The sequence below is a fragment of the Lactuca serriola genome, chromosome 5, assembly GCF_051521515.1.
Source record: "Lactuca serriola cultivar US96UC23 chromosome 5, Lser_US96UC23_V15, whole genome shotgun sequence".
Taxonomy (NCBI): domain Eukaryota; kingdom Viridiplantae; phylum Streptophyta; class Magnoliopsida; order Asterales; family Asteraceae; genus Lactuca; species Lactuca serriola.
Window position 1 is genome coordinate 338583545 of NC_136412.1, and position 27992 is coordinate 338611536.

Genomic DNA, 27992 nt, shown 5'->3' on the forward strand with positions numbered 1-27992 from the left:
TTTTCATTTTGGTTTGTGGTCTGCAGTTGCCGACATTTAAATTAATTAGCCTGGATTAGCAATAATGATCCAAACTTACTTCACTCATTTATCTCCTCTCACACCACCTTCAACAATCCAGACACAAAAACCTTAACCACTACTCGAGCTTTGAATTTCATCCATGCTATTGAAAATGCGGGGACTCAAAAATGTTGGCGAAAATGTTAACATTCAAGAATTATATGCTAAGATACTTTGTTTTTGATGTATTTGATGTTTAGGTTTTAAACTTTGAAAAATGCTAACAGTCTTTTCTTTCTCTTTTGAAGATGGTTACCCCAACATATTATCTATTGAACTTCATCACGGAGGGAGTTTCATAAAGTTTCCAAATATTGAGTACATTAATGGGGCTAGTAGGTACTTTGATGTTGTTGACATTGATGGATTTTTCTATGTACAATCTAGACTTGGTGATGGAAGAGTTAGGGTTGTTGGAAATACGTGTGTAATGTCATAACTAAATTGGTATAAATTTAGGAAAAATAACAAAGTTCTTTTGGGTTGCCTTCAAGAGCTAAAATAACTATAAAGGATATAGGATATTGAGATAATTAGTTAATTAATTTATTACATGTTACTAAGTTAATTGGAAAGCAATCGAAATTAGAATTGCTTTGGAATTAATTATAATTAATCTAGAGGTGTAATGACTAAATGTTAATTGTTTAAAGGTTGAGCAAAATGAACATTCTAGAATCCCCATCGATGGTAGATGGTTTTGGGAGCTCTTGGAGTCTTTTAAAATCATTTTCGAGATAATTGATAATGAAAAGATTAGAATCTATATTAAATTTGATTATTTAATTGATTCTAATAGAGGTTTATCTGCTAATCACCATAGCTATATAAAGACCTTTTGGCATTGAGAAAAATCGATTATCCTCTTCAAAGGTTGAGATTTTCAAATTTCTCAAGCCTCTCTCCTTTCTCCTAAATATTCTAAGGTTGAGAATTTCAGATTTCACACAACATCAATATTTCCACAGAAAGAGAGAGCATCATTTTTTAAGCTTCAACAATAGAAGGAAAAGAGTAGACGAGAGAGATGAAGAGTTGTGTATGAAGAAACCTTTTGTTGCATGTTCTCTTTTAAATCAAAGTGAAGATGACAATGATTGCGTATGCATATGTATATAACAAAATCAAAATTTATTAAAAAAAAAGGTTAGGGATGAAAAAGATGAAAATGCACTCACATGGAGGACACGTGATGGGCCTAACGACTCTAAGTAATCGGCTACAGATGGAATGTACCAAAACTACGAAAAAAATCTTGATTTTGAACTTTTCATATAAGTTGTAAACTTTTTGTATCATATCTATGGTTTTTGAATACCACGTAAACCAGTTTTACAGTTTTGTAAAATAATATAATAATAATCCGTAAAACAATAAAATAATAATCCTTCCTAATAAATGAAAATAATTTTGCCACGTGTCACTCTCTCATTAACTTGGACACATGTCATTTTTTGGTATTTTTGAATAAATGTTTTTTCCATGTGTCATTTTCTCATTATTTATCTTTTTTTAATTGACACATCATATTTAAACCTCAATTCTTAATTGCCTTATTTGAAAATAATAATTAAATTACAATATTACAACTCATATTATTGAATATGTTTCAATTTAAATTCAAATTTTAAATTTTAAATTTAAATAAATTTTTGTTTAAAACTTCATATTTAATTTTTTTTGTTTTATCAAACCCGTATAATATACGAGTCTCACAACTAGGAATAATAAAATAATAACGTTTTTTTTTCTAAGAAAATTTAAACTTTATTCCTTTTTACATATATATCAGCTACACTTATTACTAACAACCAACGATTCTCTGTCACACACACTTCAATGGCTTTACAGCAATACTCGTTGATGGCGGTGACACTAATCGCCATTACAGTCTCCTGCACGTCTAGGGTTCAATCAATCGGAGTAAACTGGGGCACCACCGCATCTCATCCTCTGCCGCCGTCGAAGGTAGTTGAGCTACTGAAGCTCAACAAAATCACCAAGGTAAAACTCTTCGACTCCAACCCTCAAGTCCTCGAAGCCCTCTCCGGCTCCGACATTGACGTCGCCGTCGGCATTCCTAATTCCATGCTCCGTTCCCTAAACTCTTCCGTCAAGGCTGCCGAGAGTTGGGTCCACGATAACCTCACCCGTTACCTTTCTGGTCGTACGCGTATAGAGTATGTTACATTTCAGCCCCTTTTTTCACACACACAATTACTGCATTTTGTTGTTAGAATAATCAATAACGTGATTTGTCTTCAATTTAGGCATTTAATATGTTCGTTATGTTACTTTCTGTCCATCAAACATGCGTTAAGGCTATTTATTTCTGGATTTGAGTTCTAATAACTAATCCACATTTTGATGTTAATCGGAACAATGACGATTGGCAATTAATAGGAATTTATGCATAGATTAAGTAATAACTGATTATGATCCAGATTCTCTGATTATTCTGGATTTCCCTTTTAAATTTATGCATACTCTTTGTTTTCTGACCAATTACTCTATGAATTACCCTAGAATTATGTTTATCATGTGATATTGAAAGAAAAGATAAACACACATTTGCAGGTATGTTGCTGTAGGAGATGATCCATTTCTCCAAACCTACGGTTCCCAATTCTACCCTTTTGTAGTTGGAGCAGCCATCAGTATCGAAGCAGCTTTAATCCGAGCTAAACTACAAAACAAGGTCAAAATCGTAATTCCATGTAGCTTCGATGCATTCCAATCAGAATCCAACCTACCTTCAACAGGCCACTTCCGACCCGATATCAACAAAACCATGATCGCTGTACTCAACTTCCTCACCAAAACTCACTCCCCTTTTTTTGTGACCATTTCGCCCTTCTTATCCCACTACCAAAACAAGAACATTTCACTCGATTTCGCCCTTTTCAAAGAATCTGCACACCCACATAAAGACACCCATAATAGATCATACAAAAACAGCTTCGATCTAAGCTACGATACCCTCATTACCGCTTTAACAGTTGCAGGATTTCCCGAGGTCAAAATCGTAATTAGCCAAATCGGTTGGCCGACAGATGGAGCTCCAAATGCCACCGTGGCAAACGCAGAGATTTTCACCAAGGGTCTTTTCAACCATATCCATAGTCAAAAAGGGACCCCACTTCGACCTCGGGTGATGCCACTAGAATTTTACATTTATACCCTTGTAGATGAAGATCAAAGGAATACAAGTATGGGAAACTTCGAAAGACATTGGGGTTTGTTTACTTTTGATGGGCAAGCAAAATATGAGGTTGAGTTTTTTCGAGGTGTGAAAGGGCTTGTGAATGCACAAAGTGTTGACTATCTTGCCCCTAGGTGGTGTGTTGTAAATAATAACTTAGATATGATGAATGCGAGTGCACGTGCCACGGAGGCGTGTATGAATGCTGACTGTACCGCACTTTCGCCAGGTAGCTCTTGTTTTAATCTGAGCTGGCCTGGTAATGTGTCGTATGCGTTTAATAGTTACTACCAGGAACATGATCAAAGGGCTGAGAGTTGTGATTTTGGGGGGCTTGGGATGATCACAACCGTTGATCCATCCGTTGGTGATTGTAGATTTAATGTTGAGCTGAAAGCTTCGATATCGGTTATGTGTCATGGGTTGAACTTTTGGCATTATTTGATCTCACTTGTTTTAACAATTTTGATGTTGTTATAATGGTAGAATTATTTGTTATTTTGTTGTAGTAGATTAGGGTTATTTGGCAGCAACAATATTTGCTTCTTTGATGAGACTTATAAGGGTCATTGGTAGTCAATGTTGTTTTGTGGCTTCTTCTTCTTCTTGTGTTTATTCTAGAGTCCTTTTTATTTTGTATTGTATAGTTTGACATGTTTTGTTTTTTACTTTATTGCTTAAATTCGACATGTTGGATTAGTCTAAAAGTAGAATATACAAGTTCACGGTAGTATAATCATATATTACATTGTTGATCAAGTTATTTGTCACCTCCATAAAAATTTAAAACTGTTAAATAATGATTGATAGATTGTAATAAAAAATTGATTACATGACATGATCAAACGAATTCTCAACAATGAAATTATTGAGATGTAACTTGCACACTTAGGTGTATTTGGTAAAGAGAAATGAGTTTGATTCTATTTCCCTTGCTTGTTTAACATAAAGAATGAAGAAATGAGAAAAAAAAAAAAAAAAAAAAAACATGGAGAACTGAAAAATAAAAAATAAAAAACCCTAAGAATTGGAGAAGAAGGTTCGCTCTATGTCCTCTCACACATCCCAATTAAACCCTATGCTTCTCTATGGCGACTTCAAATTCATAGATATGATCGATATAACCAATTAAATTTGTAGGAGAATATTGAAGGTTGATTGAGATTATCCGGGTGGTGTTCAACGATCATCCAGAGAACAAGGTTGGGTGAAGTGTAACGACGATGCCCGTAAGTTGTTTGTTTAAATGTCTTTACCGCATAAGCTTTGTTAATATTTGAGCTTCACAGACACATCGTTGAGATGCATGTATGTATAAGCCATTTCAAATGTATGTCAAACGTATATTAAACCGCTATGATTAAACTATATGCGAATTACCAAGTAAAACTTGCAACCTTTATAAGATCCAGAGTAATATTTCATCTTACAAACACGTTAAAAATGTTATGGAAAAGGGGATTAAAAGGAATAACCTTTTAGAGCTTGCGAATTTGATACAATCGGGTTCTCGAAGATGAATGAAATTATGTTGGGGAGATGATGAAGATTATATCTTTGAACACCTCTCGGGATGAAATTATGTTGGGGAGATGATCATGATTATATCTTTGAACACCTCTCGGTGAGGATGGAAGAAGTCAATCATTGAAGTTAGACTTGGATAAAATAAGTTAAGGTTGTTAGCTTGCATTAAGTAAGACCAGAGAAATAAAGAGTTTAAAGTATAAATAAAGGGAAGTTCGATAACATTAGATTCATTATGTTATGTTGTCAGTGGGGAGGCGTTTTCCCTTTCTCGAAAACAGAAATCCTTAATAATTCAATATAACTCAATGACTCGTAGATATGAACCATAATTTAAGTTATTTCCACTTGATTTTCATTCATTTTGCAACAAACCTATATCAGTAAGAAACAAAGCAGTTTCAATTCACCATATGAAATACCCATCTACTTAAGTTATTATATTGTTTAAAAATCATTTAGCTTCCATTAAAAACGTCATTTGCGAAAAATATGGTCACATACTCTTTAGTTGTAAAAGTTTAATATAATAACATAAGTTCAAAGAAACCACTATATCTATTTCTAAATATTTATGTCATCTATAGTATTCAATCACTACTCTCATATGAATACATGTCAAAATACGTAGTATAGGCATTGAGTGCCTAGTGAGTAATACCATAATTCAACGTCTTTATGGTTGAAGGAATCGACACATTCCTTAAACCAATGAGAATCCCTAAAATCATTTTAAAAACCATAGAGTAATGTACTAATTAATTAACTTCATAGACCATCTTTAAAATCTTTGTGAAACTCCTTAGACAATAATCATTACTCACTATAGACATTTATGTCTAAATCATAAATCATTAGACTTTTTTCATCATCGGTAGACATTTATGTCAAAATTATACATTATTAGTCATCATCATCATACATTTGTGTCAAAATCATATGTCATTAATCATTCATCATAATATAACTTTTAATAAACATCATTTGATAAATATGACATAAGTAGATGCAATACAATACGGGTCTATCTCCTTCCCAAATAATTCATTGTATGTTTCCACTAGTCATTTGTTATTTTATAACTCATTAGAGTATATCTATAGTTAGCACAAAACCCATTATACATTACTCATAGTTTTGTCGTTTTGATAAGGTACAAGTGTGTTATCGTCACAAGTATCCTATACGAGTTATCTAACTTACATGTACAAGTGAGACATGTATAAAAGACCATCACTTAGGATAATTGACCTTCATTATCCGTCATGGCTTTTATTAAAAACAACTCTTTATCCAGCTTAAGACTACCCCCAATTGGGGGTTTATTGCAAGCCGATCATGAGAAAAGTAACATTAAAAAAATAAGAATTATGTGATCTTTTGTGAACTAGTTTGATGCCACTCCATTGGCTTGTCTTAGAGTGCAAAGGAGCCCATGCCCACTTGTCTATATTTATTAGAAGAAATAAGTTACATTTTCTTTAAAAAACTAAATTTTGTTAATAAATCAACTTTATATTTAATAAAAAGTAAAATAAAATATATCAAAATATTTTATTGGTTTTTCTCTACAAAATAAGATCAATATTGATATAGCTTTGTAAATGTAAAAATTTAATATAAAATAGATTGGGTGTTGCCAATAAATGTTAAAAAATGAATTGAGTTGGATTATACATGTGGAAGAGAGATAAATTAGTTTTTTATAGAAAAATTGGGTTCGGTTTGATTGTTAAAGGGGTAGTCTAAGTGGTGCACACTTTCATGAGAAAAACTATTTTTAAAAGGGGAAATTACTAATCTAGCCTAAAACACTAATTACCTATCTAAAAATAGCAAAAAAAAACACATTAGCTAAAAATAGCCCATGAAATAGTAGATTAACCAGGGTTAACTACGGTCAACACAAGTTGACTATGGCCCACAGTAGAAAACTACTCTGTTGTGGCAATGGACTACTGTTTCCCAGTCCGTCTACTCTTTCGCGACTCATTGGCCCATAGTATATAATATATAATGTATAATTTTTCAGATTAGGTTATTTTAACTATTATTTTCTTAGGTTTACCTACTTTTTTTCTTAATGGAGCACTCAAATAACAACGAGGTACGTTTATTTTTTATCAAAATTTTACCGTATTGTTGATTAGGGGTATTTTTTGTATATGGGGATAACTTTTTTTTTTAAGAAAAGCGAAAAAAATAATATTAAAATCGTCAAAACCTACAGTGTACAAGTGCACAATGCACAAATTGTATAGTGTGGACTTGTACACCTTAGGTTTCGTATGAAGCCTACGGTTTTATTATTTTTTTTTCGTTTTTTATATTTATTTTGATTTTGATTTTGATTTTTTTACATTTGTTTTAGCATCATAAGCCATCATATATATATGTTATGATTTCATGATTTTTGTTTCAAAAAACTTAAAAAAAAAAAAAATAACGAAACCGTAGGTTTTTTGGTGGCTAAGAGGAAACCGTAGGTTTCCAAAAAACCTACGATTTTACAACTTCAAAATGATTTTTTTTAATATTTATCATGAAACAGTAGACTATTTGGCGAAACAGTAGCCCACTTAATTACCTACGATTTCGTGGACTATTTTGGGATAATTTTTAATTTTTGGCTAAAAATGGTTAATTACTTTCTTAATTAGGCTAAATTAGTAATTGCCCATTTCCAAAATGTCATTAATCATTTAGTCATAATAAAAAATCTTTCAAAATAGGATAAATTAGTAATTGCCCATTTCCAAAATGTCATTAATCATTTAGTCATAATAAAAAATCTTTCAAAATATTATTTTCGTGAATACACATATGTTTACATACAGTAATTTACATAGCACATAAATTATCTTAACATCATTAATATATTTCAACTTGTATAAATCATCATTAATCATATAAGAACATGTATTCGGTGGTTACTCACCTCAAAACTTGATATCCCACTCCTTTCTAGCTAATAATGCCTTTTACTCACCACACCATAATCTTCATAATGCATCCTTAGCTTCAAGTATCCACTCTACCTTCTTTCAACACTTCTAGATCTTTTTTAACTTCAAAAAATTGTCATCCGCATACTCCCACTCTATTTAATCTCGTATTGAAGAGGTGAAAGAAAAGATAAGAAATCAAACTTATATATCTATGCCCTTTTAACACTTTAAACCTGTGCAACCTTTATTCTTTCATTTTGAACACCACTTAAACTAATTTTTAACGAAAGTTCCGTAACTCAAATATTTTATCAACCATTTAAACGCCACAAGTTCGATTGAATTGTCATATTTAGTCATTCTCATTTATTTTTTCTTTTTAAGTGTAAATTAATTTACTTTATTTAAATACTTAATTAAATAATATAATAATTCACTTAATCATTTAATTTTATTTATTCTTGGTTAAATTTCAATTTAACAAAAATTATGTACGAATTAGACCCGTTTGGATGGTATGAGATCCGTACCCAACCCACCTTTTTGCATCATTTGATGCGAGATGGGGTTTACAACTTTAAACGAGTCGGCCACTCGAGAAGACGAGAACCATATAAATCCGCTTAAATTCCCCTTCCCCCTTTCACTCTTTTTCTCTCTTAAACAGCTCCAAAGAAACCCTAACAAAAATGTCCGGGTACGGTCACGAAGGAGACGGATCTGCTCCACCGCCCGTTGGTGGAGGCTACGGTGGAAGTAGCGGTGGCTACGGAGGTAGTGGTGGAGGTTACGGAGGTAGCGGTGGCGGTGGAGGCGGATATGGAGGCAGCGGCGGGGGAGGTGGTTACGGAAGCAGTGGTGGTGGAGGCAGTTACGGAAGCAGTGGTGGTGGAGGTGGATCCTATGGCGGAAACCGTGGCGGAGGTGGAGGATATGGAGGCGGCGGCCGTGGTGGAAGTGGAGGCGGAGGTGGAGGCGGAGGCGGAGGGTATGGCAGTCGAGGTGGAAGTGGTGGCAGAGAAGGAGGTGGTGGTGGAGGATACGGTGGTAACTCACAAAATCGTGGTCGGTACATCACTCTGACTTTCGTCTCTAAATTTTTTCTTTCAACACAAAATTGAATTTGTCATTTCTTTTTTATTTAAATTCCAGGTGGAGGTGGATATCAAGGCGGAGATCGTGGGCGTGGAGGCGGAGGTGGTAGAGGTGGTGGACGTGGCAGTGGTAGAGAAGGAGACTGGCCTTGCCCTAAACCGGGGTAATTCATTTCTTCTCTCGATCTGCTCGTTTTCTTTTCGTTATACAAATAGGAATTTGTCTAATGGTTACGATGCACTCGATCACAATATTGGGATTGAACCTTTGTTACCATGTTTTAAGTTTTAAAGTGACGAATGTCGCTTCAATCATATCTCCCAAAAGAATCAAGAACTTACTGAAAGCACTAATATCACAACTTTACAAGTAGGACTTTGCAATTCTTGACTTTTTTCGATTTTTTCCCTTGAAGATGTGAAGGTCAAGGATCAGTTGTTGTTCTTGTTTCATCTAGTTTACAAGTTGATTTATCCCATTAATCTTGCACGCTCTAGATTCAGACTTCTGTAAATCATGTTCAATGATGAAATTTAGAGAACTAAAGAATAAGTATATGCTTGTTTTGAGATATTGGTGAGTGTTAACTGATAATGATACATGAGCATAAAATTAAGCTCTTTGAATTGTTGAATTCAGTAAAAATCTTGATGCTATGAGGCATGTTTTTTTGTGGATCATCTTGTATTGTGGCATTATGTTTTATGGTTATCATATGTCCTTCATTCTGTATAGAACATACTACAAGCCATACACTATCTAGCTGTTGTTGCTGAATGCATTTATTTTCCACTGATTTTAGTAATATAATTGTGTCCTAACTCATTTTTTCAGAGTTTTGTTGCTATGACTTTTATATGTTTAGTGTTCAGAAGTAACTTACATTCCCAATGAATAAAAGTTGCAATTTTTGACTTGATGAATGTTTTTGTTAAATAGCTGTGGCAATTCGAATTTTTCTTGGAGAGCCGAGTGTAACAAATGTGGGACCCCCTCTCCTGCTGGCACGGGTGGTGGTGGTGATCGTGGGCGTAATGATGGTGGCAGTTACAATAAAGGTGGCGGTGGACGCAGTGACAGCAGAGGTGGGAGTGGTGGTGGATATGGTGGTGATAGAGGAGGTAGGGGCGACTATGATGGTGGGAGTGGTGGCGGAAGTAGAGGAGGCGGTGGTTCCTATGGCGGCAGTCAAGGAAGAGACAGCGGTGGTTATGGTCAGGGGGCGGCAGCAGGGTATGGCGGATCTGACAGTAGTTACCCTCAACCACCTTCCTCATATGGGGCTAACACTGGTTATGGAACCGATGCTGTCCCTCCACCTGCAAGCTATAATGGTGGACCAACTTCATATCCACCTTCTTATGGTGGTGGTGGAGGCGGTTATGGTGGAGATTCTGGTGGTGGCCGTGGTGGCTCAGGTGGTGGATATGGCGGTGCTCCACAGAGTCAAGGCGGTTATGGTGGTGGTTCTCCTGCTACTGATGCACCTGCGAAGGTGAAGCAGTGTGATGAAACTTGTGATGAGTCGTGTGACAATGCAAGAATTTATATCTCAAATTTGCCTCCAAATGTGACTGTTGATGAATTGAGAGAACTCTTTGGAGGCATTGGACAAGTAATTACAATTGTTTTTGATTATGATAATCTTTATTCTTTTTGATAAATTAATGAAATGGGAATTATATTAACATGGTGTTTGTTATTGTAGGTTGGGAGAATTAAGCAGAAGCGAGGATATAAGGATCAGTGGCCTTATAACATTAAGATCTACACTGATGAGAAAGGAAACAACAAAGGAGATGCTGCTTTGGTTTATGAGGATCCTTCTGCAGCACATTCTGCTGGGGGATTCTACAACAGTACGTACATTGTTTTCATTATTTTTTGTTTAATTTTTATTTTATTTTATGGGTATGTCTAATTTAATTTTTTTAAATGTTGATCAGATTTTGAATTGAGAGGTTACAAAATTAGTGTGGGAATGGCTGAGAAATCAGCTCCAAGGGCTCCTCCTGCTCATGGGTAAGGGTATAAATATAATAATTAATAAAAAAAGATACGTCTTTTGGTGATTGAGTGTGCTAACATTGGTTGTTTGTGCAACAGTGGTGGTGGTGGTGGTGGAAGAGGAGGTGGCGGAGGCTATGGTGGTGGTGGTGGACGCAGGGACAACTACAGAGATGGTGGTCCGGATAGGAACTCTCATGGTGGGAATCGGTCTAGGCCATACTGATGATGAAGGGGATTTAAAATTATTAAAAACTGTGAAGAAGAGAGGAGGATTGCAGGCAGGCAGGCAGGGGGTTGTTCTTGTTCTTGTTCCCTTGGGGAGGGAGTTTAAGAGGTAGGTTTATCAAATATCATGCACTTGCTTGCTTGCTTGCCCCTTTTCTCCTCACTTTTTTTTTTCTTGATAAAATCAGATGTTGTTAAGGGGGATTAATTGTGTGAATGTTTTTATAGAGGCCAATGAATGCCAAGACTAGAGGATCATATATGTGTACTCCAAATCTGCTTCTTCTTCTTCTTCTATAAGGTAGGTAGATTAAGAAATATTTTTGCAGGTGAGTGTTGCTGTTGCTTGCTTTTTCAATAACAACCAACCAAAAATACTACTATGACTACTCCTGCCTGATTCATTTTGCATTGCGTGCCTTTTTTCTTCTCAACACTATTCTGATGATTAAAACCAAAATCTGCTGGATGAGCTGTGTCGGTTTCACCTTCTTTTCATTGTAAACTGTGTTGGCCCGCCCTTAGGGTTCTTTGTGTTTTGTTTTTTGTTTCTGTTGCTGTGCTGTGATGTGGTGAAAGCAGCAAGGAGCTGGAGTATTTTTGAAAACATGACTACTAAACATGCTTCTAATGACCTAATATACCGAGCATTTGAAATATGTAAACTAATGATATGCAGTTTGTATGATTAAGTAGGAGCTTAACTCTGTAACCAACTTTTTCTTTATTTAACATAAATCTTGCAAAATACAACTCTTACGGGGTCTCCTTATGATTCTGGGTTTATTTTGGAAGTTTCTCAAACTCAGTTTTGCACCCCATGGAATCATAATCATATTTGATATTTCAACTAACAAGTCTACATTTCTGAGTTGATTTATATTATATAAGTTATTTGGTTTAACGACTGATACCAACTACATGGGTGTAGTAAGTAACTTGAAACCGTTACTTTTCAATGAGTCGGTGGTATTAACCCAGGGTTGTGAAGAAAGGTGTATCTTTTTACAGGGTTATCTTTGGATGTTTGTTTATTCTTTAAAAACATAAAAGTCAAAAACTGAACTCCCATGACACATCAAAAAACAAAAATTGATTGATTCTTCAAGTATTATTGGATCTGATGTTTATCGGTCACAGAGCGTGTCTTTAAGCCATATGGAATTTGTCTAGTAGATGTCAAAATAAAATGCATTCAAACAAGTCACAAGTGTACTCAATGTAATTGCACTAGAGAGTGCACTTTTATATTATAAATGACATGTAATATTTTGTAGGCTATAGAACTCGGGCTTAAGTACAACAAAACCTTGACTGAGATGAAGTTAAGATAACAAAGAACATATAACAAAAAGAATGCGTCCAAGTTGAGTTCATAGTTCGAAGTTGAGGAAATTTTATGCATGTATGATAAGAAAAAAATATTGAGTTTTGAAAATTTAATAATTTTTAAGTACCTATACGGCTTGTAACTAAGGTAATACTTATTCTTACTTTTTTTGATTTTTTAGATCAAAGGGCTTCTAGCTTAACGGTATTAGATGTTATATTTTTTCCTTGAGGATGATGGTTCATATCCCAATAGGGATATATGTGAATTCAGGAGTATTTTAGGAGTATATTAGATTTACCGTTCAAAAAAAAAATTTCTTGAGTAACAGATAGCTAAGACAGAGAAGAAGATGCGGAAAGAAGAATCAACTTGATCCAAGTTCATGTAAGAGTTATGACTAGTGTTTGAAGAAATTTTTTGTACAAGTTTAGACAATTTAAGTTTTTAGGTAACTATTATTAGGACTATTTAACTTGGGTTATACTTATTCAAATTAATTAATTATCGAAAATAACATATGGCCAAGAAGGAAGATGAAAGAAAAAAAAATCAGCCCAATCCAATGGCGAGGCTACATACATCAAAGGTGGGTCACGACCATCTATTTTTTATTTTTATAAAGGATTATATAAAAATATAAATTGTGAACTACCTTAAATATTTTAAATGAAACATCTTAATGTTTTTGGCAAAAAGTCAAAAACAAATATGCATGAATCAATATTTTCAAAACGTATCTTTGATTTTTTTTATTTAAATAATAAACCATGTGGTTTTACGTTTTAAACTCACCACTGGCCCAATCCAAATTCATAAGGGAGAGTTAAGGTACTTCAAAGTTAAGAAAAAACAGTGTGTGTGAATTCCGATGTTTACTCGAACATAATAGTACAGTATCGGATCCGAATGTCCCGATAACCGAAAATCATGAATTAAGGGAACCAAATACCGACCTGGAAAAACTATATGGTACCGGTTCAGTTTCATCCGGTCGTTTTTTTGCTCGCCCAATGAGGATAATATAGTTATTTCAAGTTTAATGCAATGGTGGGGACCAAATTCACAGGGACCACAATGAAAAGCTTTCAAAAGAATTATGCCTATATTTTTTAAAATAGTTTAACCTAATCTAAAGATAACAACAAACCTCAGAGACCACTTATGCAATTGACCATTTAAGCAAACTTTTATATAAACTCCATATTCAAGAAAGTTTGAAACCAACCCAGTAACTTTAATGTAGAAAAACAGAATTTCATCTATGTGTATAACACTAATGTTTGCAAAATAATAATCACAAATCAACAACTATAACTATTCTTTGCGGGTGATGATATTTTACTCATCTTCAACCTGAAACACAATCAAGAAAAAACAAACTTGATATCAGATTCAGATGTATATTACTATTACACCTTTCTCACTACATTCAACATGGAAGTGAAAATGCAGGTTAATTATTTGGTATGCATTGGATTATTTTAATTTGAGACACTTCCTCTCAATCTCTTCTCTTATTCTCATCATAAAAAATTAGTAAAGTACCTGTAGTTGCAGCAGCCAAAAGCCATGGCAGGTTATCCCATCTCAGAATTCCCATATCCACTTCCTGTTTTAAGCATTCAACCTCAACTTTAACTCATTGACTGATAAAGTTAAAAATGGAGGGAGGCAAGAAGAAGTAGAATAGCAAACTTGCCTAGAATTGAAGCGGCTTCCACCGCAGCTGCTGCCCTTGCTCTCTTCACTGCATCATTAACCTCCACCTGCAACCTTTCAATTTCACGAGCCATAAACATCCTGCATTTCTCCATTGCTTCACGCTGTTTAATGTTACTCACATGCACCCTTTTCTCATGTTCAATTACTTCTCTGCAATTCACATTTCACCCCAAAAGCTTTCAAAATCACGAATGATTGCACAAAAGATTAGTTTAATCATGCTCCTATCTAACTACTGGATCCAAATGTTCATGTTTGAATCACAAAAGCAGGGTTAATAGCCAACAGATGTTCACATTAGTACCAAATGGCGATTCACTTATTTATGAAATGTTTCAATTCGTATTAACTCAAAATGGCAACGATTATTAGATATGGATTCACAGATTTCATCAGTGAAATTCATCAAAATCATTAGGCCATTAGGGTTTATAAGTTATAATGAAAAGGGGATTAATCTAGAGAACAAGTTAATATAGAAAAAGAGTGATTGTGACCTTCCTCTCTGGATTTCTTTCTGCATGCTTTCAATTTCTGCTTTTATTAACGGAATTTGGTGGTATTCGAGCGATACTTTCTCAACGTCGCCACGGAGCTTATACAACTTCTCATCGAGTTCTTTCTTCTCCGATCTTAATTTCTGCAGATGGCCTAGGATTTTAGCCAGTTCAGCATTTGATTCGTCAATCGATCTGACCTCAGCTTCCATTGTCACCGCCCTATCATAAGCCTCGCGCACCTCTGCGTCCCTCTCAGCCTTGATTTTCTCGGCAGCGGCGGAAAGGTGGCGGAGGTCGTTTTTGGAAGCAGAGAGTTCCACTGTAAGAATTTCGTGAAGCGTCAAAAGGTGTTGATTGTCAATAAGGAGTGATTGTATCTGTGGATGTTGTACGGCGGCGCTGTGATCTCCGATGACGTAACGAACGGTTGGAGTCGAGTCGATTAGGGGTTTGAGGTTTTGTCTCAGTTTTAATGGGCTTGGTGCAATGTAGTTTCTTCCTTCCATTTCACTGTTCGTAGTTGGCAGTGTTTGTCGATAACCAACTAGCGGGTTTCTTACCGGTGAGAGCCGCCGTGTACAGGGCGTTACCCACTTTCCCGCTTCCGGCGGCGTGCTATTTTTACTTTTTGTTTTGTTAAAGAAGGTCGCGTTTATTTAGGCCAGCCGTTTTATGTATAATCGTACATGTCTGCATGATTCGCATTTTCATTATCATTTTAATTTTAAATGATCCTCCCTGATAAAATAATTTTGTCTGTTGTCAGTTTATTTTTATTTTTGAAATAAATATTATCTATTAGGTGTGAAATCCGTGTAACGGGTTGATTAAAAAAAATATATCAAATTTAAATATTAAGAATTTTTTAAAATAAAATTTCAAAATAAATGGACATATTCAACTAATGAATAAATAGAATCACTATTGAAAATATCATCCATAATATTAGTGATTGTTTTGTCATATTCATTAAATTTATTATCATATTCAATGTATTTTAATATATCTTACATATTTTTTAAGATTCTTTTCATTTATTATCACATTAAATATATTTAATACTTTACATATATAAATTTAGTATTATGTGGCATATTAATGGATTTAATTCAAAAAACCATAAAATGACATGTGGATTTAAATTTAATAAAAAAATTTACAAAATTACATGTGACAAATTTAATGAAAAAATGACATTTGGCAAAATGATCTTCATTTATTATGATAGATTTATCAATGAGAACATGACTTATTAAGTTAATTAACTTTTCTATTTGCTCACATCTACGTAACTATCTTTTTTTTGTATACGTCTAGGTAACAAACTTGTTGGAAGTGTTCACATATAACCGTTATGACCTGCTATTACAGGTTACATCCAAGATGTGAAATTTTTAACAAGTTACGACCTAGATATGTACAAAAAAAAATATTTACCCAAATATAAACTAAACAAAAAGTAAGAGTAAATTACACGAATGGTCCATGTGGTTTGGGGGAATTTATGTTTTTGGTCTCTAACATATTTTTTTTAACTCGGATGGTCCCTACTATTTATTTTTGTTGCGCGTTTGGTCTCCGTCTTACCTAAAAAAACTATTGTGCCCTTATTAATTTATTTTTTAATTAATTTTCTTATTTATGTGTTTATTTTTTATATATTTAAAAAAGTTAATAGTCTTTTTTATATATAAAAAATAAATACATAAATAAGAAAATTAATTAAAAAATAAATTAATAAGAGCACAATAGTCTTTTTAGGTAAGGCAGAGACCAAACGTGCAACAAAAATAAACAGTAGGGACCATCTAAGTTACAAAAAAAATAAGTTAGGTACCAAAAACACAAATTCACCTAAACCACACTGACCATTCGTGTAATTTACTCTTACTTTTTGTTTTGTTCATATTTAGGTAACTATTTTTTTTGTACACATCTAGGTAACGGACTTGTTAAAAGTGTTCACATATAGGATGTAACCTGCTACAACAGGTCATAATGATCATATGTGAACGCATCCAACAAGTTTGTTACCTAGATATGTACAAAAAAATAGTTACTTAGATGTAAATAAACCGAAAAATTAATTACCTTAATAAGTCATATTCTCTTTATCAATTTCTGATTTATTTTAAATTTTCAAATTAATGTTACATACTTATATATATATATATATATATATATATATATATATATATATATATATATATATATAAAATATTAAATATAATATATATGAAATTAAATTGTAATTAATACGTTTCTTACTTTCTTATTTTAAAGTTTTACATTAAAAAATATTTATTACTTTAAATCTTTTTTTTTTAAAAATTAACTTGTATAACATACGGGTCTCACACTTAATGACATTATATACTAAATTATCATTAAATGAACATTAAATGTTATATATGTTATTATTTAATTGGGTTGGAGAATTTATAAGAACAAAAAAGTTGGAAGATATTTAATTTCTCTTTCATTATTTATTTTAGATTTTAGAAAATTTAAAATTTAAATATATTGTTAAATATTCAAATTTTGAGCATTTATTTGAATCAAATATATGTAAAACCTAAATCCAAAATATTTAATAACTAGTTGTGAGACTCATGTATTACATATGTTAATTTAAAAAAAAAAAATATAAAGGTCAAAATATTTTAGAATTTTGAATTTATAATAAAATAATAAAAATAATGAATTATTATAATGAAAATGTTTTTATCTTTTAAATTTAAATAAATAAAAGAAACTAATGAGTTTTAATTTTGAGAATTTTGAAATTAAAAGGTAAGTTCATTAATAAAATTGATATCTATTTATTAATACATTTATTGCAATTATTATATTAAAATATTATGTGGAATTTAATCAAATAGAAAAACTCATAAAATGACATGTGGAAAAAAATCAATTTAAAATAACCATAAAGTGACATTTGGCAATTTGAATGAAAGTATGACAAATGGTAAAAAAACCATCGTTTATTAAAGAGGACTATCATTTTTGAATTAAATGAATCTTTTAAGCTCGAATTATAAAAAAAACATATGATTTTAGGAGATAATATAATAGGGGAAATGTAAAATAACTTTTCCTATTTGTTTTAAAAGTTCAGTTGTAACACCCGAAATCAGAAAGGTCAAGAAAGGAAAGGAAAAATCCTAAGTTGAAGAGGGTTGACTCGTCGAGTCCAGGGAGAAACTCGGCGAGTCGGAGCGGGATCCGGGTGTAAAGCAATTGACCGACTCGGCGAGTCAGGTCTGGGTTTGGAAACCCTAATTTCGGGACTTGGTACCCTATTTAAGCATCCTATTCTCTTTCCTAGGGCTCAGTTGCGGCCCTATAGTCCAGAACCAGAAACCCTAAGCCTCCATTGTTGCTCATTCAAGTTTTCTTACCATTTTGGGTGGTTTGAAGGAAGAAGGAAGAAGGCACACATTGGGGATTCAAGAATTGGCAGTAGATCCAGAGTTTGTGAGGTCTTCCAGAGCATTTGAAGGTAATGAGTCGTGACCTTCCCTCTTTTGCATTTAGATCAACCTTTATCATAGGATTTGGGGCTTTTAGGGCAAGTTCTTGAACCATTTCGAGTTAGAAGCCCAGATCTGAAGTTGCTACTTCAGATCTATGTGTATCTTGGCCTAGAGAATCATAAAGCATCAGTCTATGGGTTGATTGTTGAGCCCCTTTGTCTCAAACCCTAAGTTTATGGTGTATGGTGCCTAGATCTCCTTCTCTACACGTAAAGTTTGCAACTTTACGTGGGGAATAGGCTTGGGAAGGGTAGATCTGCAGTATGGAGTCCATGCATGACTCAAAAGTCCTCTGCATGTATGAAGATCTGAATAGACTCGGCGAGTCCTTCGAGTGGACTCGGCGAGTAGCTTGAAGATGAGGAGGAACTCGACGAGTGAGATGAACAGCTCGTCGAGTCGGATGAAGTTAAGCATGAACTCGGCGAGTTGGAAGAACAAATCGACGAGTTGGTTGAAGATTGCCTTGGACTCGCCGAGTCTATTAGTGGACTCGGCGAGTCAGGTCGCGAAACCTCAAACCCTTCGAGTTGAGACTCGAATCAGTGAGTCGGGTGGTGACTCAGCGAGTTGGACAGGACAGGACTTGGAACTAGTTGGACTCGGCGAGTCATAGAATGACTCGGCGAGTCGAGTCGCGAATAGAAAGACCCTGAGCTTATGAACTCGGCGAGTCATTAGGAGGACTTGGCGAGTAGGGTTGACCTGGAAGGTTGACTTTGATAAGAGTTGACTTAGTTGACTATCAGACTAAGTGTTATATGTATATTGATAGCTCGGAGAGCTAGAGGAGCAACGGTTCAGGGGATTGTCGAGTAGCAGCCAGAGGTTTATCAGCAGAGCTCAGCAGTTCAGGTGAGTTTCCCTTCAATAGGAACGGGTCTAAGGCCACAATGCCGGCCCGTTTAGCTAGCAGTAGTTTTCGGACTTCGATCCGATGTAGGGGACGAATGTCCCAGACATCTTCGGACTTCGGTCCGATGTAGTAGTTAGTATGTTTGATGCCTTCGTGGCTCAGACAGCGTTTATGTGTTTATGCTAGTTGATATGTTTATGCTATGTTCAGTCAGCTTCGGACTTCGGCCCGATGTAGGGGACAAGGTCCCAGTCAGCTTCGGATTTCGGTTCGATGTTAGCTTCGGACTTCGGTTCGATGTAGGGGACAAGGTCCCAGTCAGCTTCGGACTTCGGTCTGATGTCAGCTTCGGACTTCGGTTCGATGTAGGGGACAAGGTCCCAGTCAGCTTCGGACTTCGGTCTGATGTCAACTTCGGACTTCGGTTCGATGTAGGGGACAAGGTCCCAGTCAGCTTAGGACTTCGGTCCGATGTAGGGGGCAAGGCCCCAGTTAGTCCAGACTTCGGTCCGATGCAGTGGGCAAGGCCCAGTATGTGCTTTATATGTTATTGTGTGGTATGTGGTAGATTGGGGGAGCTTGCTAAGCTTCGTGCTTACGGTTTTCAGTTTTGGTTTCAAGTACTCGGTTTTCAAAAGAGGAGCTCGGGAAGATTGCAGAGCACACACCATAGTCAGTTAGCCTGGGAATGTTTGACTCTGATAATGATATTATGTTTTGAATTTAATACTCGAAAGTTATGTTTGACTTATGATACGTTGTTTATAAATCTAGTTTTAGTAATGTTTTAAAAGAAAATTTTAGTCGTGATTTTTGGGTCGTTACATCAGTAAAAGTTTTTTTTCCACTTAAATGAAATAAAGTCCAATTTCAAGTGTTGAAAACATCCTTTTTGAAGAAACAACCGCATAATCAGTTAAATAAATGACAAGTAATTAATTAAGTTAAATTTTGGTAGAACAATAAACAACCTCCCACCCCCACCACCTAAAATGTTGCATGCGTTCCCTCCTCCCGGACTTCACATCTTCTTCGATTCCAGCATAGCCCGTCGCCGGTGTCACCATTCATCGGCACGGTATCAGACGGGTACACAAAACATAAACACAAACACAAGCACACACACAAACACACCAATTCATTTGAATTGATTTGATTAGTATTTGAAGATGTACGTAACTAATTTGTTTATGATTTATGAATTCACAGATTGGAACTCCATGGGCTAATGGAACAGAAGACGTTACTCAATGCCCTATTTTACCCGGAGATACCTTTATATATATATATATATATATATATATATATATATATATATATATATATATATATATATATATATATATATCGCTAACAAGGTAAGTAAATTAATCTCTGATCCATAACATTAAGAGTGCACAAACACACACATTTTTATGATTTCTAGAAAACAAAAAAAAAATCATAAAAATGCTTAAATAAATACTTAGAGATCACAAATCTTTTTTTTTTGACTTTATATTCTTAAAAATCATATATCTTTTTTTTTTTCTTTTTTTTTATAAATTCAGTGAAAAAAAATTAAAAAATCAATTTTTTATTTTTTATTTTTTTAAATTTAAAAAAAAAAGTTTTTTTTTTCAAAAAAAAATCAGCGAAATTATACAAAAATTGAAAAAAAAAACATTGAGTTATTTCAAAAGTTTGTTATATATTGAAATTGATCGAATATGGAGGCATGAACTTACTTGTACCATGCACAATATGGGATGCAACGAGAGACAATGGATCACTCTGGTTGGCGCTGTCGGACGGAGAAGTCGAACCCTTTTCTTACGAATATGACAGAAGCATCATCTTCAACGACCGATATCGCAAAAGTATATACGAACAAGCCTCTACTTGCGTAGGAATTCAAATATTAGTAGCAACCGTGAGAACAAATTTCAGTTATTTATAATATTTTATAGTACTACGATTTAATAATAAACTTAAAAACTAAAGAATTGCGACATCAAAATTAACATTCTATGTAATTAGCCAATTTTCATTAATTTGGTTCGATACAATTAACCAATTTTTTACTAATAAAATCTCTTCACTATTTCTCATTTAAAAACATAGAAATGGTATTTTTGTGAGCAATTTCATACTTATTAAACATTTATAGTATAACATATGTTTTTTTTTTCAAATAGATGAAAAGAACAAAAAATATGTCTCGTACGGAAAAACTTGTATCATAACATGTCATGTCTCGTTTTTCCACGCCAAACGTCTAACAACACCGTCTTGAGCAAGGGCGGTGTTGAGATTTAACAATAAAAGAGACTGACAGCCTCACGTCTTAATAATACTTTAAAATATAATGTTACTATTCATATATGGTTGTTGGTATATATTATGAAAATCTTATTTAGTGTTATCACTAACGGGATTACACATCTTCTATTCGTTTGAAAAAGGAATTTTCTTGCTCATAATTTACCATATAAATTTATAATTACAATCAACCACATTATCAAAATCGTAATTAAATTATTAATTAAAAACTACAATAAATAAAGTGTGCAATAAAAATTAAAATTTACCTTCTTAAAGAATTGAAATCATTAATGTAACAGTGTTGCCAACAATTTGTTAATTAAAAATTAACCTTTGTGAATAAAGGTAGCTACGCATTGTGTCTTTGAACTCTTGTTGAATCATCAAATAACAAAGAATATTTATTAACACATAGGGTATTCTTGCTACTTACAAATTGATATAGATGAATATTGATTAATAACCAATTAAAATAAAATAGATAGGGTGGAGGCGGTGATTATAAACTCGGTCTTGTCCTCATAATTTCCATACCTTATGACTCATTGTTTTATGAATATATAATAATATAATAATAATCATATACATATATTAAAACTCCTCATGCCTATAAACAGTAAAGTTCACCCATTTCTGATTTTAACCACAACAATATGTACACAATGACTCTTTTCATCATTCTAAAATCTAATTTTCCACCGCTTTCTTCCCCAATCGATAATCCCACCACCGTATTACATATGTTTCTTCACATTCTTTGAATTCCTTCCTTCTTCGTTTCCGATCCTCTGCGTTAGACAATTCCGATGTCTTTTCCTCCAAGCAATTACAATTTGGACTCCAACAATTCAGATTCATAAGGTATGTCAATTGCAAACTCTCTCTCTCTCTCTCTCTCATATGCAAAGAAACTTTCTCCAATCTTTCTAAATATGTGCAAAAATATCGACAAATTGGTTTCCTTGATATGTAAATTTTGTTGATTTCTGAAATACTTCTTAATCATACTCCCAGTCGGCAACAAAAAGGCTTTATTCCTCGCGAACGAAATACCCAACAACCCATTCTTCCGTTGGTCGAAGACGAAATACCCAACAACCCATTCTTCCGTTTTTGAATGATTGTGGCAAATTATTATTTTCATGTTGATTTGTATTACCAACAAAAATACTTTAACATGAACATAATGGTAATTCCATTGCCAATTCGTGTGTTCGTGGATTAGATTTTTTTAGTCCAGAATTTTAGGTTTCTTGTGTCAATTAGAAGAATATCATTACTCAATTATAACCTTAAAAACCCCTATGGAGAAAGTCAAATGATTCTCACATATATTTTTGTTGTAAAGAAGGATAATTAAATTAAGTATTAAACAGAAAGAAAGTAGATCCAGGTGTGAAAACCCTCCTGTTTGTAAATAGCTTTCTTACCAACATGATGTTTACTGTTGTTATGAGGGGAAATGTTGATGCAATTTTTTCTTTATTACCTTGATTTCCAAACCCTTTCAAAGCCATTTCCCCTATCCCTTGTATATTACTCTATAAAATCCTTACTTAGAAATCAGAAATATGCATTTGGTAAACTTCTTGATGCCATATCTAAGAAAAAGTGGAATAACCATATGACAATTGTTTTTTTTTTCCAAACTTTAACCGCATAAAATATCTTGGATTGCTTATTAAAAAAGTTATTATGGGTTGTGGCAATGGTCCTCCATAAAAAAAGTTATTATGGGTTGAAGTACATTAGTAGATTGGATATTTTTTTCACACAAGTGAAGACAGAAGGAGTGCATGAAATACATGCCTTTATCTAGGGGGCTTCGTATTTACATTGCTCTTGGAATCTCCCGAGCTTTGAAGTAAGCATCTCATAAATTCTAATTTTCCTTTTAATTTTAGGGTATAATGTCATTGTCATTACTGTTTAATGTCATAATTATGAGTTAGCTACAGAAAAGAAAAAAAACATTTTAGCATCAAAGTTTGCTGACTTTCATATGTATTACTTAGAAATTATGCAAAAATCACATTTTGTGAAACTAAGTACACATTTTATGTTTATTTTTAAAAGTCTATCTCTCGCTTTCACCCGTTTTTAGTAATTACATAATGTTCTATTATCATCTTGACGAATTTTATCACTTTATAGGGGCATCATTTACCCGACATTCATGCAGAAAAAATAAACAACAGTTCACAAAATTAACCAAAATAAGGGCCACATGCACATACAAGATGCCCAGATGGTACAACAAAAGAGCAAAAAAAACATATATACACATGTGGAGAAACATCTTATATATATATATATATATATATATATATATATATATATATATATATATATATATATATATATATATATGTTACTATATTATTATACAAACCTTACTATTTCTAAAAATAGGTTTAAGACGTCCAAAATATAAAACTGAAAGTACAAACAATCATCAATAAAATATAATTAAATCTGAAATAGTCCAAACTTTAAGCTGATGGTACAATCAAATAATGCAAGAATTTTATCCGCATATCAAACATATACATACTATTTTTATTCCTTAAATATCTCAAATTTCTAAGTAGTTTGTAAATTGAATTGGCCAAAGTTGATCCTGTATTCCTTCACTTTCGTCTAATTGAATCAGTCAACGAGCGATATACGTTTCATAGCGAAATCCCTGAAAACTTATCCCTCTTCAAGCGTTCCTTCCTTTCTCCATAAGAAACCCTAACATGGTTCCACCTTGTCATTTCATACTGCCATATATAGAGAGTTACCTTTCCTCCCTGTTGAAGATCGAATAATCTCTACACACGCACCGCTCACCACTCTCGCTCAATACATAATTGTTGAGTGTTTTTGTTTTTGTCTATTTCAGGTTGAACATAGTTTGATTGATTAAATCATAATGATTTGGCGATGCTATGGTATGTTTCTTAGTTTTTTTTTCTAAAATCTTGTGTATATTTATTTGTGTTCATGTGTGTATTTGACCTTCACCACCATCTATTGCGGTGGATTTGAGCTTCTCATTATGCACACACCTTTCCCCAGGTTTGAGTTTTCTGATTTTGATTCCCTTGAATCATTTTTCTTTTTCATTTTGCTGCAAGGGATTTTGTATTTTGATTTCCAATGGTTGGTCTGCTTCTGTTTGATTTTTAGGTTTTACACCACGGTCACTTGGATGCATATTTCAAAATCACCTTTTATTAATAGAATCTATATATAGGTGACTAATTTGATTGATGAATGTTAAGCTGCCTTACATTTTTATTTTGTTTATATTCAATTTTCTTAAGATGATGCTACACATTTTTAGAGCTACTGAGCTGACATCTGATCTAAATGACCTATTTAACTACATCCTACTGGTTTGGTAATAAACTTATGTAGGAGTTAGAGTTGTCTATTCAAAGGGCCTTACATGTTATCTTGGTTTGTCAAAAATCAAAATGAACAACTAGATCATGTATTTCTCTTTTCATGTTGCTGTGGTTTTTTGTTAAAGTGGACAAAGATGCCTTAAATCAACCTTTATTTGATATCTCTTGAAAAACAATATTTTCAACGACTTTGTCTTTTGTGACTTTGAATATCAAAAATCTATCAGGTCCACAAGTGGAAGTTGGTAAAAATAGAGGTGAGAATCAAAAGGGATATTTTATATTTCTTTTAGAATTTTTGTAATTTTTATTGAATGGGTGTTCTTATGTTTTTTTTTTCAAGTCATACACATGTTTAGCATAACAACTGAGTGAATAATATGTGTGTTATGATGGGAGAATATATAACTTTATATTGGAACTAAGAAATAGTAGCCAAATAGCAACACAGAGGCTGTAAAAAATAGTTGATGTTCTTCCTATTAAATTTCATATCGTTAAAACAAAAAATCTATATGCCCGTTTTTTAGTAAACCTACATATGTTCTTGATTAATGCAGCAGATATTAAGGGCTAGAAGTTACCAAACTACAAAGTGTAAAACAATTATCTTATTTCTGGCTAAAGGATTAACTTTGTGTGAGGGTAATACTAGACGTATTAAACATTCTCTTAGTAGGAAAAACTCACTCTACTTATGTACAATATCCAACATTTATAGTGTGCTAAATAAATAATGGTTGTGATCAAAGTATATGTTATCGTGTGATAAAGAGAAGGAAATAAGCGTATGTGTTCCGTATTTCTTTGTTATGGAAATCTGGATTACTACCCTCTATTTCTCCACTAAAAAGAAAGGATGTTGTGTTGTAATGGTTCTTGTGCTATAAATACTATGAAGATTGAAATTGATTTCTAACTTTTTGAGCTTATGTTTTGCGATTAATTTAATTGTGATTTTTACTTTTTGCATCAATGAAAAGCAAACAAGATAATCATAGATATTTTACAAATTAAAAGCTTTAATAAAATTTAAATTGTTTTACTAAAAAAATTGAAATAATATTGTAATAGTATATTTTTTAACATGAAAATAAATAATAATAATAATAATAGTTATAATTACTTTAGTTTTGATATTCGTGATCAATTTTAGATAAAATGGCATAAAATTAGAAGTTGAATAACTACTTCATTAACATTTTTAAGTTGTTCACTAATTTGTCTGTTTCGTTTTCTAATTTGAATAAAAAAACCTAGATAACATCTTTGCCAACTTTATTCCAAATTATTTCAATTTACATTTCTTGTAAACATACATTATAGTTTTATTTAGATGTAAAATGATATTTGTTAATGTATTGCGAATTTTTATGGAATGTCTTTTACAAATCGAAACCTAAAACTCAAAATCTTAAACAATATGACATAAAGACTAAATTTATAAAAGGGAATACAAATTTGTACTTACATTATCAGTCATATTTATATGTTCAATCCTATTTGCTGATAGCTTTTGTGCTCTTTAGAATATAACATCTTTTATGAAAGAAAACTAATAGCTGACAGAAGAATTTGTTGAAAGAACAGCCTTGACAAAACCCTACAATACGTATCCACCCCTACCTTTGCCACCATTTCATCGTCTCTCTCTCTCTCTCTCTCTCTCAAACACACACACACACACATTGCCGAAACAAATTATTCGTCGTCCGCCGCTTTGCGCGGGTAACGACTAGTATATATATATATATATATATATATATATATATATATATATATATATATCAAAGCATTGACCTTTCCAATTTTTTCTTATTCGGCTATCATATTTTGTAGGTAATAGGAGAAACAAAAGTATGGTGCAATGTAAAATATATCAACAAAAGTACGTTGCTATTATTTTTTCCATTTTAGTTGCCAAGTTTTACTGGAAAGTACATTTTCATTGGGTTTTACATAAGGTTTTTGCTGTAATTTTTGTTAAATCTGTTATAGCCGTCAAAAGAGACTGATATATATTTATACAAGTGAACAAACGATAGAAGAAAGCTAAGTCAGTTGTCAGGGCGAGTCTTCATCATCTGCTTCAACGTGCCCTTCCTCCTAAGGATTCACAGTTGCATAATTGCAATATTGTCCTGCATGTACACATCTTCACCTTTTCCATCATTTAGAACTTTCTTTGAGATTACATAATTCATATATGGCAGCCTTGTGCAGATAGTTTGGTGGAAATCATTTTTTATGACGTATCATTCCTCAAGCTTCGCCTTGACTGCCTCCATAACGTCGTCCATCTGTTGCAGGTGCTCAATCATTGCTTGAAACATGTTCTGCATATCTTATGTTTTCATTTTTTCGGTTTCTAGCGTTTATGTAAAAGGTGATGTTCTATAGTGTAGAGGAACTGCTATCTGAGTTGTTACTTATGCAATCCTTTTTATCGAGACATGTGATTTGTCTTTATTCCCATTTATGGAAAATCGTTTATTTTCCTTTTAACTGTACGTTATGCAGTAATTGTCATTGAATTCATCCACATTGATATATGATGATAAAAAAAACCCAATTGAAACAGCGGAGTCGTGCCTCCTTACTGCCTCCGCCACTGGTCATGAGGCTTTTCGAAACAGCGGAGTCGTGCCTCAAATCATGGTACGTATTGACGTGTGTCATGGCGCACACTTTAGAACACTTGATACAATGCAAACTATCTGGGTGTTAAAAATGTATTCTTCCACCAAACGATTGAGGTTCAAAATAATATTGTGGACAAAATAAATAGTTAATGAATAAGATTTGATTTAGTGGTTTGACGAGTTAGCCGTTCTAAAGAAGAAATCTATATTCTTCGATTATTATTTTATGTAAAAGTATTACTCATAGGCACAAAAGATCTCTAATTTCTTTGTTAGTATTATAATATTATATTAATATAATCAAACTTGTCAGCAGTGTTTACTGTATATAATTTTTTAATGTAACAAAAATAATTACTTGTCGTACAAAAAAGAAAAAATTACATCACATGTTTTGTAAATAACGATATTATCTCTATATATATTAAATCAGAAACCTAATTACATCATCTAAAACAATCTGGTCTTTCAATGTTTTTCATTGATTATTTTTAACCATTGGATTAATTTAGCTGATGTCATCGTAACAATAGGAAACTATAAATACACCTTTGTTATCGTCTATAATCATTTTTCCTCCAAAATAAGGATTGCTCTCTTCCTCTTTCTCTCTATGATGAAGATAATATCA

The 27992-nt window shown here is 33.2% G+C and overlaps 3 protein-coding genes and 1 long non-coding RNA gene across 7 annotated transcripts; 3 read left to right on the top strand and 1 right to left on the bottom strand.

Annotated features, from left to right (window-relative positions):
• The first annotated feature begins 1863 nt into the window (after nt 1–1863).
• On the top strand, nt 1864–3904 carry LOC145055338 (O-Glycosyl hydrolases family 17 protein). Its single transcript, XM_079003630.1, has 2 exons — nt 1864–2243; nt 2641–3904. Exons 1-2 carry the CDS (start codon nt 1903–1905, stop codon nt 3743–3745), a joined length of 1446 nt encoding a protein of 481 aa, XP_078859756.1. The 5' UTR covers nt 1864–1902; the 3' UTR covers nt 3746–3904.
• A 4425-nt stretch (nt 3905–8329) lies between these two features.
• TAF15B (TBP-associated factor 15B) lies at nt 8330–11735 on the top strand. Of its 4 annotated transcripts, none has more exons than XR_013685144.1 (7): nt 8330–8805; nt 8893–8998; nt 9775–10450; nt 10544–10694; nt 10782–10857; nt 10942–11179; nt 11259–11735. XR_013685144.1 is itself a non-coding variant. In XM_079003631.1 (6 exons), exons 1-6 carry the CDS (start codon nt 8430–8432, stop codon nt 11066–11068), a joined length of 1512 nt encoding a protein of 503 aa, XP_078859757.1. In that variant the 5' UTR covers nt 8330–8429; the 3' UTR covers nt 11069–11735. The 4 variants fall into 4 exon arrangements, 1 of the variants encoding a protein (XP_078859757.1); XR_013685145.1 differs by having other exon boundaries at nt 11400–11735; XR_013685143.1 differs by having other exon boundaries at nt 8331–8805; nt 11299–11735.
• Nucleotides 11736–13616: 1881 nt separating this feature from the next.
• LOC145052026 (protein FLC EXPRESSOR) lies at nt 13617–15250 on the bottom strand. The gene is made up of 4 exons (XM_078999845.1): nt 14623–15250; nt 14103–14275; nt 13949–14012; nt 13617–13756 (listed from the first exon to the last, which is right to left on the bottom strand). The coding sequence occupies exons 1-3, from the start codon at nt 15129–15131 to the stop codon at nt 13981–13983; spliced, it is 714 nt and encodes a 237-aa protein (XP_078855971.1). The 5' UTR covers nt 15132–15250; the 3' UTR covers nt 13617–13756; nt 13949–13980.
• An 11276-nt stretch (nt 15251–26526) lies between these two features.
• On the top strand, nt 26527–27058 carry LOC145052027 (uncharacterized). The gene is made up of 3 exons (XR_013683940.1): nt 26527–26607; nt 26718–26866; nt 26943–27058. It is a non-coding gene; the product is annotated as an uncharacterized LOC145052027 (long non-coding RNA).
• Nucleotides 27059–27992: the final 934 nt, after the last annotated feature.

What these genes read in the sequence shown, in the direction of transcription:
- LOC145052026 (XM_078999845.1), bottom strand. Translation starts at nt 15,131, where the DNA reads ATGGAAGGAAGAAACTACATTGCACCAAGCCCATTAAAACTGAGACAA. An exon ending in AAAGAAATCCAGAGAGGAAG is followed by an intron (nt 14,276 to 14,622) that starts GTCACAATCACT and finishes TGTGAATTGCAG; the next exon opens with AGAAGTAATTGAACATGAGA. An exon ending in GGAAGCCGCTTCAATTCTAG is followed by an intron (nt 14,013 to 14,102) that starts GCAAGTTTGCTA and finishes TGCTTAAAACAG; the next exon opens with GAAGTGGATATGGGAATTCT.
- TAF15B (XM_079003631.1), top strand. Translation starts at nt 8,430, where the DNA reads ATGTCCGGGTACGGTCACGAAGGAGACGGATCTGCTCCACCGCCCGTT. An exon ending in TGGTAACTCACAAAATCGTG is followed by an intron (nt 8,806 to 8,892) that starts GTCGGTACATCA and finishes TTTAAATTCCAG; the next exon opens with GTGGAGGTGGATATCAAGGC. An exon ending in TCTTTGGAGGCATTGGACAA is followed by an intron (nt 10,451 to 10,543) that starts GTAATTACAATT and finishes TTGTTATTGTAG; the next exon opens with GTTGGGAGAATTAAGCAGAA.
- LOC145055338 (XM_079003630.1), top strand. Translation starts at nt 1,903, where the DNA reads ATGGCTTTACAGCAATACTCGTTGATGGCGGTGACACTAATCGCCATT. An exon ending in TCTGGTCGTACGCGTATAGA is followed by an intron (nt 2,244 to 2,640) that starts GTATGTTACATT and finishes ACACATTTGCAG; the next exon opens with GTATGTTGCTGTAGGAGATG.